General features: G+C 38.5%; 1 protein-coding gene and 1 long non-coding RNA gene across 8 annotated transcripts in view; one reads left to right on the top strand and one right to left on the bottom strand.

The window, feature by feature from the left end:
• The window catches only part of LOC143264619 (uncharacterized), a 392,045-nt gene that overhangs the window by 62,767 nt on the left and 313,506 nt on the right, over window positions 1-15,772 (top strand). For 3 of the 4 annotated variants that reach the window (XR_013038433.1, XM_076532749.1, XM_076532756.1), the window contains exon 2: window positions 13,433-13,492. The exons of the other annotated variant lie outside the window; for it this stretch is intronic. Coding sequence is in view for 2 of the 3 variants with exons in the window: in XM_076532749.1 (XP_076388864.1) it covers window positions 13,433-13,492 (60 nt within the window). In the remaining variant the exon portion in view is untranslated. The remainder of the gene's footprint in view (window positions 1-13,432; window positions 13,493-15,772) is intronic. 4 annotated transcript variants of the gene reach the window in all.
• Window positions 1-15,772, bottom strand: part of LOC143264634 (uncharacterized) — a 38,540-nt gene that overhangs the window by 3,125 nt on the left and 19,643 nt on the right. The window contains exons 2-4 of one of the 4 annotated variants that reach the window (XR_013038468.1): window positions 1,378-1,615; window positions 1,004-1,210; window positions 651-923 (exon numbers count right to left, since the gene is read on the bottom strand). This is a non-coding gene — a long non-coding RNA (uncharacterized LOC143264634). Of the gene's footprint in view, window positions 1-637; window positions 924-1,003; window positions 1,616-15,772 lie in introns of all 4 variants that reach the window. The other 3 variants (XR_013038476.1, XR_013038467.1, XR_013038466.1) reach the window with 3 other exon arrangements.

Here is a 15,772-nt window from a genome sequence, read left to right as displayed (position 1 = left end):
TGCTATATGTTGATAAGTTACCATTGATCTGCACACATAAACCCATATAAAAATGGCATTATAACCTGCTACGCTACTAATCACTGTATCAATAAAATATCAACTTGTCACATATCGATCAAACAGACAATGCAGCAAAAGTTTACATATCTGCTGAAACATTGTCAAGTCTTGTATCACATCGCGTGATGGACATTGTTGTTCTCCACACCAAGGTTAAAAGATTAAAAGCAACTGATGCCTTCAGTAAATCGATTTGAACTCTAAACGCCGCTGCGAATTGTTAGCGAGGTCCCAAAACGCAAGATTTTATAATTAAAAAAGTAAAGGGAATTTATTTGATCGTCCTCTCGGGCACTTCTCGCGATTCCCCGTAAAACCAACATCGTTCGCCAGTTTCTCCGTGCCGGCTACAAAGAAATAGATTTAAAAAGTTGAGAAGTTTTATCGCGCGAATTGCGCTCGAAACGCGAGCGAGCAGCTACCGGTGCAAAGTTGGGCAAACTAGTTTCTGCAGACTTTCAGCGAGCAATTTTTCCGAGGTAGCATTTCTAAACGGAAGGAGAGGAAAGAAAAGAGCAAGAGTTCGAGGGTTGTCGACCTAACGGGATCAAGTAGCCAAGTACATTCGAAATACCTGACAGGTATACCTCGTTCTTTTTTCTTTCGAAGAAAGGGTTGTTCTCGCATTTTTATCGATCGTCCACGATTCTCGGAGGCAGGTAACCTCTCGTCCGAGCGAAAGGGTTGCGTCGTGTTTTTCTTCACCGTTCATTTTCTCTGGTTTCCGGTAGGCTACCGCATCAACGGTCATCGGCTTCGATTCGCCGTAGGAGGCGATTTTTTTTGGTTTCGCCGAAGAAAGAAGTGTTTTTGCTCCTCATAAATCCTTCCTTCCGCGTTCGTCCCTTCGATGTCCGCCTCTGAAAGCAACGATTCAGAATTTATGATTATAGAAAGGGTTCACTGGAAAAAAAGGCGACAGCGTTGAATTTTACAGCACCAATTCACCGATTGATAAAGCTACCGTCTGTTTTTGGACGGTCGAGTACCGGCATCCTGGGTGGCTGATGTTAGGTTACCTTTCACGTGGAAAGCAGAACGTTAACCCTTTCCGTCTCGATCAGAAAGTATAGCGAATTTTTGTTTATGTCCTCTTGAGCCCGGCGTTTTAGTTTTGGGAATACAAGCACTGTTTTCCATATTTCTCCTGTTGCAAATAATTATTCTTGTCAAAAATTTATGTAATGTAAGATGTTCACTTGCATATTACTATACAGAGACGCAGGATAATTTTTGCGAATATCCTTGTTTTTAAAATCGGGTTTGTTTATTTCTTCATCAATCCAGGTTCTGGGATATAATATTTGATCCTACGTAAAATATCCTGGCAAGGATAACCGTGGTCTTTACGGAAAGCCGGTGTCCAAAGCTATTCGTGGCTCGAGCTATCAACCTATGGCGAGGCTGGACTCGTTCATCCCATTTTATATATTCCTTTTGATCCCCCCGTAATACGTTTCTTTTTCTGGCCACCGAAATACCAATCTGTGTGTCGATCTCTGATATTCCAGGGACTCGAGCTTCTTTTGTGACTCAGCAAGTCGACTCTGTTCTGGAACATTGAAACGAAAAATAAGATTTGAACTTTTTCTAAATTTAGATAATACCATCTTATCGAAGAATTGTATTAGTATTAGTTTGGACTAATTTTCAGAATGTATAGCAAATGGTAGCATGCCTCTACGAATATTTTCTGGTGGACGCAATAAGCGTATACATTCTGAAATCTAGTAATATAAAATTAATGATCAGACCCGAATAAAATAACGAAGTTGTCGCCGTTTGAAGGTACAAGTCTGCATAAAGTCCGGATCTTTGGTTGCTCCGCATCGAAATTCATAATTTGTTCTTAGAGCGAGGTAAAAATTGCGAGCGCGAAGGGTTGGTAACGGCCATATATTATTCATGAAATTCTCCAAGCTGGCGGATTAATCTCGACAAGTGAAATTTCCAGGATCCAAGTTAATCATGGAACGGTAACGACCGCCAACCGCGCAAGAATTAAGGTCGGGTTCTCGAGGAGTAGTGTAGCTCTGTGCAGGCTTTCTCACAGAAACGGAAATGAAATGCAGCGATTCCGTGTAATTAAATTATCCGTCGTCGGCCTGGGTTAATTTATCCCGCGGGGATTTTCGTTTGAAGCGGTCGGTTACCGCTCCTCTTCGATCCGCGAATAAAAGTATTTCTTCGCGACGTGTAGCTACGTTTATACGTTCCCGTTAACAGTCCTCGTCCGCGTTGTATTTCAAGCAAACCGAACAGGTTCGCGAATTAATTAATTAAAATAAAGAAATAATAACTGGCCAGAGAAATGAAAAATACCGTCGGAGATTTTTCGGGTAGAGATTTTAATAAACGCTGCGACTGAATTTATTTATATCGGCAACGTATGCAAAACACGCGCGCTTATTCGGGTAAGAAGTCTCTAATTAGACCCTTCCGAGGTATTATTCTTTACGACATTATCAAGATCGCCTCAAATTTCGATATTTATGAAGGGTGACGTGCATTCTTTCGACTTTTGTTAATTATTTAAATATATTTAGATATGGTAAGCCGTATTTCGAGTGCTTCGGCTGAAGAAAAAATTTCGGGATTTTAATTGAGTCGGCGACTGTATTTTTAAGGAATACAATGCGAGGTAATTGTAATTTATTCGAACTTGGGCTCAAGTAAAATTTCACCGAATATAGATGTAACAGTGCTCGGTTCACACAGCAATTTTCATGTTTCGAATTTCCTAGTTCTCGTAGAATAACGCGCGACGATAACTTAATGAAGATACACTGAAAGGCATAAACGACAGTATGTAGGCAAATTCTGATAAGAAAATGCCTAGTGTGAGCCATATACTGATTGCAAAATTGCATGTATAATGTATGAATCGATCGAAGAGACACGTATTATAGGCGTATTATATTTGCACTTATAATATATAATTTGCAATAGTCGAATATGTACCGATAAGTTTATTAGTGTCGCAATCTACGTCGATCAACTTCTGCGACTCTTTATTACCCTTAACGCTATCTTAACGATATCGTAGCAGTATACATAAGGTATCGATAACCGATAGTTACATCTGTAGTCCGTAACGAGGAGGACGAAATATTCTTCTTCAGCGTTGAATCGACATTTTACTCATTAGCGTCACTTATATCTGTCGTTACCTTATTAGACAAACATTATTGGTTAGATAAAATAGCGATGTGTTATTGAGTCGAGAAATTTCTCAACATTCTTTGTGTTCCTTGTCCCAAATAAGAAAATTTAGAGTAAGTGTAGAGCAATTTGTCTTTCATTTTTGTGATCTTCATTACAATTATTTTAAAATACAAAAATTATTAAGCAGCTTTTGTCAAAATTTGTTTACGTAGTATTTCATAATATAAATATAAGTGGTAAACGTCCGAATTTTTCGTGTTAAATCTGAAAAATAATGGCAGAATCTGGGAGCAGAAATTTTGGGAAAGTTTGAAGGTTGAAAACACGGCGGGCAGTGGCGAGGATCGATATCTCCGGCTGTTATCGAGGCTTTTGATATGTTCGTGTCGCCGTGTCGGTAGCTACACGCGTGGCTAGAATCGCCCTGCAGAATTTCAAATTTATAAATTTTGCATGCGCAATATTGCGTGAGGCTGGCCGTTCTCTCCCTTTCCCTGCCCGCCCGGTTGATTACACCAATTTACTTTCATGCAGTTGTTACAGACCTGCTGCTACCGTGAAACGCAGTTTCGTGTTCCTTTTGTACACGGTGTCCTATGTGTTTTTCTACTTCCATCCATACTCTTGCACACTTTATTTGTAGCTTTGAAGATATCTTTGTACTTGGTGCTGATACTTGGTGTTGATACTTGGGCTTGATAGTTGATCTTGATACTTGGTGTTCATACTTGGTCTTGATACTTGGTGTTGATAGTTGGTTTTGATATTTGGTATTGATACTTGGGCTTGATAGTTGATCTTGATACTTGGTGTTTATACTTGGTCTTGATACTTGGTGTTGATAGTTGGTTTTGATATTTGGTATTGATACTTGGGCTTGATAGTTGATCTTGATACTTGGTGTTCATACTTGGACTTGATACTTGGTGTTGATAGTTGGTCTTGATACTTGGTGTTGATACTTGGTCTTGACACTTGGTCTTGATATTTGGTGTTGATAGTTGGTTTTGACACTTGGTTTCGATACTTGGTTTTGATACTTGGTCTTGACACTTGGTCTTGATATTTGGTCTTGACACTTGGTTTTGATATTTGGTGTTGATAGTTGGTTTTGACACTTGGTTTCGATACTTGGTCTTGACACTTGGTTTCGATACTTGGTCTTGACACTTGGTCTTGATAGTTGGTTTTGATATTTGGTTTCGATACTTGGTTTTGATACTTGGTCTTGACATTTGGTCTTGATAGTTGGTTTTGATATTTGGTTTCGATACTTGGTTTTGATACTTGGTCTTGACACTTGGTCTTGATAGTTGGTTTTGATATTTGGTTTCGATACTTGGTTTTGATACTTGGTCTTGACACTTGGTCTTGATATTTGGTGTTGATGTACATACTTGGTCTTGATACTTGGCGTTGAATAATAACTTCGTAAGAAATCATCTTAAATTTAATACAAAGATAAATTATTAGTTGTCAGTAACTATCCGATGACACCCTGTAGAATCGTTTTGGCGAAACACCGGGAAGGATCTGTAAGCATGCGCGGCGAGTTGCAGTTTGCCGATGCAAAGCTACGGGTAGGTGTGTATGCTTGGCACGAATAACACGCTCGTTTTCGCGTGCGGAAAATTCGCCGCTGAAAATGTATGGAATGCAGGAAAGTCGTGTGGAGTGTGTGGAACGACCGGCCACGGTAGTTACTTTGACGACGAGCGAAAAACAACGGGGAAAATATACGCGACGCTCGAGCAACGGCGAATTATGAAACTTCCTGTGTTCCCGTAACGTAATTGCGCGTCTCTGCAAACAATTTATAAATCCCCAAGGAAAGGAAACTTCGCACTTTACGCAAAGCAGCCACTTTATATCTTTTTCTCTTCTTTCCAACGTCCTCCTCGTAAATTGAGCGAGCAGCGCCGTTTACGCTTGATTTATTCGAATTAAAAAGATACGGGTCTTATGAACAATTTTATCTAATTTTTGTTAAATGTGGAGGGGTTCGAGTTCGAGGGCTAGGGAGAATTCAAATATTTATAGAATTGGTATAGTGATGGTTTTTAAATTAATGGACAATTGATTGTTGCAGAGTTTTCTTGAGAAAAAATTAATTTAATGAATTTAGTATAGTAATAAAAACTTTTTCACGAAAAAATTAACCTTCTCAAAATTCTGAATTAAAATCAAAAGCAGGGAGAAATCATGGCGTTGACGAAATGTTGCAATTTAAGGCGTGGTCGGAAAGTAATTCTGATTAGTAGATTACTCGTATAACTGAAGCGAATACAACCTAAAGGATGTATCCTGTTTATCTAAACGTCGAGGCGGTGGTTTTAATGAAATTTCGATGCAACCTTTTTACCTGCGTTGCAAGATAACATCGTAACATCCGTGAATCGTGTATGTTTGTAGATGTAATGGACTGCATATAATTCGCACGCGAGATTATTTTTTACCAGACCATGAACATGTACGATCCTTCGAACAGAAATATAGATAACGTTCTTTGTAACTGAATAACAATCTTGATATTTGTCAATGGCAATAGTTTTATCGTTACAAACACATAAGATCATTTTATTAATTTTATTTGCTACTAGTTACTAATGTCGTATCTTATTAGTTATAGCTGTTATTGGATCTCCTGTTGAGATGTAATACGTCCATTTATCAATACAAACACGAATATTAAGATATAGATAGGGGATGTTTATATGTTTATGATATATCGAGGTCTGCGGAATGCAAATAAGTTACGTAATGTATGAAAGATTTTGCCGGCTTTTATATGTCATGAGTGTGTAAACATCCGCAATCTAATACTTAATGTGTGCCTTTATCTGCTAATTCAAACGTATCAATTTTTTACAAATAATAATTGCACATATCTCAACAATAGTAGTAGCATTTCCTACACGATATCAAAGTTAATTAACAAGTTCGTGTAATATTACCTTGTACGAAATTTGAACACCCGATATATGGTAAAGATAGTTCAGAACGAAGAAGAAAGACGAGTGAGCACAATGGCGATGAGCAAAAAAAACTGGAGAAAGTGGAAGCAACAGTTCAAAAAAGAAAGATGGCGGCGCCTGTTGCAGGGGAACGATGGCCGCTCCGATTTTCCACGCTTCCTGTCGGTTAACTTGCACTCGACCATTGATATGCTCCCTACCTGGAATATGGCGTTCGTTGCAGGTGAACATCAGCTACTGGTGGGGGGGATACCAGAGGCAATTGGCTCGTACGGATGATCCGCATTTTTCCTATGGACCGTTTCTCGGTCGAAGCTACGAGGATCTTGGGGCTCGTGGCCCAACCTGTAAACACTGTAAACTCATCTTCCTTCGACTTTCACGAAAAAAACGTTGCATCGCTCGTAAAACGAGCACGAGGATATAGCAGCTGCATCTATACTGGCCATCATTTCATATTCTTTCGTACAAATTTTTATGTAATTATAGTGTCCAACGATAGCTTCGGTGCTTCTTTAGAATCAAGAATTTTTTTCTTGTTTTTGTAGTAATTTGTGATTTCGACTAGTCAGAACTTTGCACGGTTAGATTAAGGTAGGTTATAAACGATGTACTGAGGACGTGTACATGTGATTATTTACTACCTATACTATTATCTGATCTTTTCCATTATTTTGCCATTAAAAATCAGAACATATATGTTATTAAAAATTATAATATATAATGTACCAAGTTTTTAATCTTCTGCTACAAATATACTTGATATAAAAACTGCTGTGAACGGCATATGTGTACATACATCTTCGAAACCCTTAATACACGCGACATCACGAAGATGTATGTGGTTACACGGTTTTTGCAGGAGTTTATGAACGTTACATAATCTCGCAGCGGCAGGGATTTTTTCTAGTAACCGTAGAGAAACGAGGTTAGAAGCGAGGCGGGGATGAACGCAACGAGGATACGAGAATATTTTTAATAAGTCGAAGTTCAGGTCGTTTGAACGTTGACGCGGCAACACGGATAAACTTAACCCGAGCTTTCTGCAACGTTAAAGGACCCTGTTTTCACCTTATTAAAATCGCAGGCTCAAGTTTCAGGTCAACTGGCCCTCGTATATTAAGAATTTAGATTGCTCGTTCGAAACTTGGAGACTTCCTGTGCCCTTCAACTATGTCACTTATAAAGATTTGATCTGTTCACTTATATTTAACTGAATTATTTATTATCTATTACTGTGGTAATTTCTAGTTGTGTCAGGTTCTTGAACATTGCATCGAATGATAGTTTCATTCAATGCAGTGTTAAGATATTTTTGAAAAATTAAAACCATCATTTACTTCAAAACCAGCATCAAAGATCAGGGATAGGTTTTTGAAGATATCTAGCTGATGTTCATGAAACTATCATTCAATGCAATGTTAAGATATTTTTGAAAAATGAAAACCACCATTCAATTCAAAACCAACATGAAAGATCAGGGATAGGTTTTTGAAGATATCTAGCTGATGTTCAAAAATGGCCATAAGGCTGCCGGGACCAATAACGACAGTAACGAAGCTGAATTTCAAAAATATTCAAATCTCCACACCATCGAGAAGTATGGAAAACAAAAGCGATTATTTTCTTTCTGTGTACGTCAATTCTGAGGAGCACGTCTCCCGGTATACGTGCACGGTTCTGACGATAGAGAACCGAGAAGGCGGAAATTCAAGACTCGAGAAGTTCTCTGGCCAAAGCGATACCCTCGCAAATTTACTTCCGTTTGATCGTTTCTCGTCGGATACTCGAAGGATGAAAGGTCGCTTCTCGAAGAGAAGAGGGTTACCGGTAACTTTTTATATGCGGGCCAGTCAGCGTGCCGGCGTATTTAACCGGGCAAACGTAAGAGAACATAGTAACACACATATCGGCAATTCTTTTACCGAGCCGTTTCGCTTTATGCAACCCACAAAAGTGCACGAGCCGCTTTACTGCCAGGGAAGGTAGGTTCGTTGGCTGTGGAAACGCAACGGCGGCTTAAGAAACGAGACGGAGAAGAGGAACGTTGCTGAAACGACCGTGCAGCTACGGTATCCAAGCAGAAAATTTCCGTGAAGAGCTAGGAAGCGTGGCCAAGCAGGAATACACGCGAATCGCCGAATATAAAATAGATGTAAATGCAACCCAACCGACAGATAAGGGGTTGGGCTCGAAGCCTGCATATTTAAACGCGGATAAAAACCTTCTAATTTAGAGATGTCTTTGATGCTTGAGGTACGTCTTCTTCTGCCTGGAACTTACTACGATTTCTTAACGCTGTGTCGTTTCTTCCGAAGATCTTTATCCTGTTTCAGGGAATCGTGATAGGATATTCGTTAGACACAAATTGATTAGAAGAACGCTGCAAAGTGTTATTTATGATCTACGTTAGCGTGTGTAGTTGGGTTGCATGGAGATAGGTGATGTCGATAGGGGCATCGGGCATTTGGGAATTTGAGAATTCCCCAATGATTGTGAATTTTGAAGCTGAAGATTCAAAGGTGATCTGCAAGTATGAGAATTTTTAAGTGTTTGAATTTTGAAATTTTACAATTACGAAATTCCAATATTATACTCCATAACCGAACTCAGATGACAGGTTTCTTCCCATAATTATATCACCGGCCGCGTTAAATCAAAATTATCTCGCTTCTCCGTGTAAAGGTTAATCAGTTTACAAAACTGAACCGTAAAGAAAGAACAATCCACCACGGAAGGTGTTAATGATTTGGTAAATCGCTGCGTCTCAACTTGTTCCTTAACACCCAGTTTCCTGTCGTAGGCGTGGGTAGTTTTTTATATTAGCCGTTAAATCGTGTGACAGCCTGCTCGACAGTCGTTTAACGCATGTTTTACGCCGGTTATGAACGCGAAATGAACGAAGACACGTTTGTCCAAGTATTTGCTCGCTTTTGACGATGTTTTCGTGTTCGCAGCGTGAATTTCCGGCCGTTTCGTATCGCTTGATACGCATCAGATCTTTAATTACAGCGGGTCTGCTTCAATTGCTCGCATAATTGAAGCCAGAGATAACAGAATTTACTATTAACGTTGATTACGGTTCAGTTCTAGGCGAATCTAAAATTATCTCCCGTCTTGGGTCATAGTTCGCTTTACATCTAAATGAACACGCGCTATCGCGGTTCACGTAATCACGGACAAACATAGGAAATATGTTATGGCGTTGTTCCGATTTAGTTTCGTTTAGAAAATTATTGGAACGAGCTTGAAGCTTTTAATGATAATAAGTGTAAATCGAATACCATGTTTTTTAGATGCAAGAATCTTTTATCTTTTTACTACATCTATTTGAGCATAGATTTCTTCATTGAATCAAAGTTTATGAAATAGGCATCGGCCACGTGAAGATGTTTTAAGATTTAATAATAATTACAATATTTACGTATTTGCAGTTCTCCTTGGAAACAGCTTCATTGGAAATTGCAATAGGAATGAAACAGTATGCATTTGTAACTAAATTGAAAATGATGATTGGGAAGGTAGAAGTAATTGTATTTACATATTTTCAAAATAAAACTTCCTGTATGATATTACTCTATCCGCTCGGTCTTTGCTTTTTCTCGCGAATCAAAGTACCGAAGCTAACGAAAGGGTGTGTCGCCCACGTGTGGCCAATCAAGGGACGATGTTTGATGGTCTATTAATTACAAGAATGTTCGTGTATCCTTCGATGCAACGTTTCTTGTTTAATATCTTCTTCGTTTATTCGTAGAATCGATGAAAGGAAACTTTACTTTTCATACATGAAAGGGTTTCGTAAATTTTCAAATATCTTCTCATATATTCACATTCTATCAAAGTTTTTCATGTTCTTCATCTTCAAGTATTTGAAGAAGTTATTGTGTTCATTGAATGAAACTTCCGAGCATCTGTTTCTCGATATTCGTATCAGCTTGCGCTATATATTTAAAAAATGCCTCCTATCGTATTCGGTGAAATGTGTGCATCCCCAGGTAACATGTCCATGCGTCAGCGATGTACAGCGGCACGCGTGCTAAATATTCATGGGTGCCTATGGGTGCCGGTGGGTGTACACAGAGTTTGGTAACACTCGCGGTCGGGGAGTAGGGATAGAAAAAAAAGACAAAACGTGGCAAAGTCGCCATGCTGAATCAGAGTAATGAAAGGTTTGATGTACGCGTGCGCATCGTACGCTTCGCGGGCTAAGCGATATCTCGATGTATCGAGTGGAGGCTTGCATCGATCGATGCTTTAGTATTCGACCCGTCTCTTTCTCCCCACGCCGATTTCACGCGTGTCGAAGGTTCCTCGTTTTTCGTGGATCGGAACCATCATGATTAATATTCATTTATTCGATCGAGCAGGAGAATGAGCTTCCGGCGCAACCAACACTCGTAAGTTTCCGTTCCACTGACGTCCGCTACTCGTCTTCGCTCTTTTTTTCTTCCTTCTCTTTTTTTCGAACATCTCGTGATTGAGCAACCCGTGCACGCAATCGTTAACCCTTTGACTGCGGGATGTGTATACGTGTGCTCTCACGCATTTATGTACCGGGTATTCGTATACACGTTCGTGGACGCATTTGAGGACACGTTGTACTAGTATATCTAAGTATTTTTGTTACCATCTTATGGTACAAATTGTATCTTATTTGTAGATTAAGTGATATGGAAGGATGAATACATTGCGGAGGATATTTTTGTGGCAAGATCATTCTTGGGTTTTCAAGGACACTGTAGTTCGCATGGAAGGATTGCATTGTATTCTTTGCGCATTATAGCTGACATTCAAACGGATTCAGATGCAATGACATGATTTTTGAGAGATCTCTGATGCTTAGAAGTAAGATTAAATAGAACTTTTATTCGTTGTTACAAAAGACTTAGATGTCTATAGTAATGACCTTGAAATCCTCGGAAGGTAGTAAGATAGGCATGTGAATACTCTTCGCGGTATTTAGTTTTTGTTACCACGCAAAGTGTCTACAAGATGTGTTTCTCCTATGTCTTAACTATAAGATAAACTTGTACGACATCGTAACTTTACGATTGGAGGAAACATTTACTTTACTATCGTATAGAAGGATCTCTATGTGCATAAATCGCTATATTTCCATGATATTATGTCTCAATATCCTCGCGTCTCAATTCCTACGTTTCCTCAATCTTTACATGGGTAGTAATAATAAAGCGTACTAATTGAGCTACTTAAAATGAAATTGTTTTTATCTTGTTACACTAATTTGAAACTAACTTCACTATCGACTGAATGAACTACGTGGTAGCCTTTCTATAATTTTCTTATTTTTAACAATGGAACATTTTAATTTTAGAAATATCGTAATGTGCTGATTGTTTCCTTTTAGAGCGAGCAAAGAGTTAACGACTGTAAACGGTTCCCACTGGAGTTAATTTAACGTATTTGTTCTGCCTTTTTTTTTCTCTCATAAACCTTTCATTTGCATTCGATAATTACTGCCTAAAGGGTGTAGTTTTCTTCTCATATTCTCGAAGTACGTAATGATTGTTGGGAGTGAGTAAAAAACTCATAATTCCTTGCCTCTTAATTAACGCCGTTATAAAGGCTTCCTGCTAAACGATTTTACTTCTTTCCTTTGCTTTCAATTTGTTTCTTGCGATTGTAATTGTGCATAATAATTTCTGTCGATAATTTATATTGTTGATTTTTCATTTAAATTTTAAAGTAACACAAAAGGTAAAACATAGGCAATATAATATAGTCGCAGCTTTTTATAATTAATCATTAGTATTCCCATTCCATGATATTTGACTGTACCCATTAATGCATCATAAAAAGTTCAATGAAAAATTCCTTCAATTACAAAATACATGTCATACGAAGGTACTCAGCATGTGTGAATAATAGTGTGTGAACTCTATGAACTGCACAGCATGTGTCGTGTACATTCTACAGGACAGGTATAAAGTTCCAGAAATACAGATCATAGGTCTACAGAGCAATGCGAATAAGTATGAAGCAATTTCAATGTTCGTAATAAGAAAATATTCAGACATTTATAAACATCTGTGTGTACCGTGGCAAAGCTTGGAATCGTATAACTGTGGAATTATGAATCCAACTGCTAAAGGGATAATAGCAAGAGCAAGTTCACGGTTCAAAAATGAGGAAGTGGTCACATATTTATAAATATGATGCAGAGTAAATTATATATCGTGACGGCGCAATAGGTCGTGGGATCATATAGCTATGTAGTTATGAATTCAGCTGCTAAAAGCAAGACTCGAATTTAAAAATGAGGAAATGGTCAGGTATACAGGAACGCAGCATGAAACAAGATGAAGCATAGTCCGACTTTACAGCCACAGAGCATCAGATCTGAAGCTGCAGCTAAAATTAATCCACCAAGGCGTAGAATCTCCATTTTGAGAATAGAAACAAATGCAAATATTTACGAGTACAATGTAAAACAGAGCAACTATGAATAATATCTATAATAGCTATAAAGTCATTTGATATAACTTAACGTTATAAAGTTTAATAATCATAAGATCCATTAGTTAGAAATTTATTTTGGCAATTATTCATCTTGATTTTAACAATATCAGTGCGTGAAAATATGGTTAACTATCGGTAGTCATAGTAGATCATAAAAGGTGAGGACTTTTGCTTCTCGGCGGGTGTTTTCTCACCCAGGTTCCACTATAAAGCGTACACGAGAAAAAAATCATACCTGTGCTCGAAGAATGTTGCTGGCTGCAGGTAATCGTACAGAAAGCAGGATTCTTGATCATGGTCACGAATACTTTGTTGCCGAGTGGGGATCTTTGATAGAATGAAGGAGGTTCCTTATTCGTATATCGCAGTCGAATCTTATAGAAAAGGTGCACGTGCTGTCGAGCCTGACCCTGCGATTATCAACGTGTTGCTGAAATTTGCTTCTTCGTCCGTCCGTTCATTTTATCTCAATTTCTTCTTCCCCCTATTCCTTATGTGGATAGTTTGATGTTTTACGTTAGTATTTTTCGATCACATCATATCAAACGTGAGCATTTAGGTATAAATACATTAATCGATCAATCTTTCACAAATGTGAAATTGCGTTGAGATTGGATAGTTTCAGAATACAAATAGAGTTTGGATAATTCGAACAATATAATTGCAATTCGGATAATTTGAACTTTCGAATATCGATCGTTAATTAAAACACTAAATTTTAACGATTTATTCATGTCGTATCGTTTCAGATATGGAACATGTCGGCGTTGCTTCCCGGATCGGTGATTCAGCGGCTCGACTATCAATGGGTGAGTCTGACTCTCTTAATTTTAATCTCAATGTTGTGTAACAGTACTTAACAATTAATGGCTCAAAACTTTCGCGTGAGTCATGACTAAAATTTGTAAAAGAAACCTGTGAAAAGTAGGTTCACCTCCTATAACCCGTTTCTAACCTGCATATTTATAAAAATATTTAAAGTATTTTAGTCGCGAATGTAAATAATGCAAAAGTAACTCAGTGGATTCATTAGTTGTTTTAAAATACTCAGATTTTTTAACAAGCTGCCTTAACAGTTCTATTATACCCCAAAATATTAAGCAAATATTATCATAAATGTTCCAATATAATACACCAAAGACCAAGGACATAAACCACATATCATTTTTAATGAAATGACAATGTGATCCCAAAAATAATGTCAATCCGGTGAATAAGCATACAAAGTGTCGGGGTCAGAATAGCCGAGTTCGTAACAAAGAAACATTTACTGGAAGAAACGAAATAGATCGTAGAACGGAAGCTGTCTCCGTTATTTTTCTTCCAAGGATCCTTCGTCCATTGTTCCCCAGAAATATTCAGCTTTTGTTCATCGTTTTCTCTCGTGGAATTTCGCCTGTGTCGTGAAACTCCGTTGCTGACGCGATCTCGAATTCCATCGACAAAGTGACACAGCAGAAACCAGGGAAAATATTCCTTCGACGTTACAATCAGTAAAACGATGGAGCATACTCTTTCCACAAATTTCTTCATCTGGCACGAGTACCAAGAAACGACAAGAGCGGCAACGAATAAAAATTTCAACGAGTGCTTCCCATAAGCTCCATACCGCTTCCGAGACAGTCCAATTTTCAAAATTGGATATGCAAATGAGGTCAGCCGTTCAACGTGGCAGACGAAGGAGATGAAAGGAATAGTGTCGTTCCATTCTTCGAATTAATGGGGGTTGATTATCAACCATGACACGAAGGTGTTTGACCGCCTTCGGAATCGTTTCATCGGCGAACAATTGTGATGAAGAAACCCGAGGGCCATCACCTCGACGGAGATAAGTCGAAAGAAGCTCGAAAACTTGATGAAGTGGAAGCCATAGAATAGCGAACGATAAATGACGTTCTCCATAGACGGCGTGTGACTACAGGCTGTTTCACAATGTGTGCATCTAATTAGAGTAGATTCGCAAAAAATCCAATGGAAACTTTTCATAGCTCTAGACTCCCCTTAGGATGTCGTAGGATTTTGCAGGATTTCCTTAGGATTGGAGATTTAATCTAAGACGAACTATCTGTAGACTGTAGGTTTGATCTGTCGACTATAAGACCGTAGATTTAACTAAACATTCAACATAGAAGGCGCATGTTAGATCCATCTAATTATTCTTTAAATCTCAAATAAACTTCATCCTCAAATTTGTAACTCCTCGAATAAAAATCAAGCAACAGTTGCGCCACAATAATTATCTAGCGAAGACATTAATTTAGATTGTGCAAAAATTACGTACAGCAAATATACAAAAGCACAGTAAACTTGCTAATGGACAGTAAACTAAAATGGTCCCAGCCTGTTTCTCGAGCCATCGTGTTCGAACATCCTCGTAATCTGAAACTTTTCTTCGTTGTTACTTTCCAATCGTAATTGTCATGTAAGATGTTACATCGCGGATGAGTTGGTAAAGCTCGTCGGCCATCACGCGTTACCGATTCGGCGAGTTCATAAAACGGGAGGACGAAAGATTACGAACGGGACAATCGTGTAGGTCCATTCGTCATATTCGGAAATATCCGGATACCTACACCAGAACGTACCATCCCCCCATCAAACTTTATTCCCGTAGGTAATACGTCGTTCGCTGTACGTGACCTTTCTGGGCAACTCTGTATCCATCCAAATTGGATATTGGACGACCTCGGCCCCTTCTCAAAACAAGCGCATCCATAACGTTAAAACACAGTATAAACCTTTCAGTTTAATTAAACGGACTCGGAACGAAGCTCGCCAAATAGTCTGGGACTTGTAACCTCGAAATCGGTCAGGCGATGAAATTCTTCGTTCGTTCATATTACGAGAAATTTTTTATTCCTCGTGGTCGTTCCACTGATCGGTCCTGGAGAATTATTCCTGTACCGAAAGTTAATGTTGCAAGGAATATTTTCAGCGGTATGGTTTTTGTATAGGATGTGCCATAATGTAGGGACATTATTATGTCTATTATAAATTTTCATGATTGTATATTTGTTGTGGGTAAACTAGTTTTGGACACTACGTATTCAAGAAATTTTAGAGAAGAAATTAGGATTGACTAATTGTGT

This window comes from Megachile rotundata, chromosome 1, assembly GCF_050947335.1.
Source record: "Megachile rotundata isolate GNS110a chromosome 1, iyMegRotu1, whole genome shotgun sequence".
Lineage (NCBI taxonomy): Eukaryota > Metazoa > Arthropoda > Insecta > Hymenoptera > Megachilidae > Megachile > Megachile rotundata.
The sequence above is the reverse complement of the archived record's forward strand: the minus strand, read 5'-3'. Positions and strand labels throughout refer to the sequence as shown.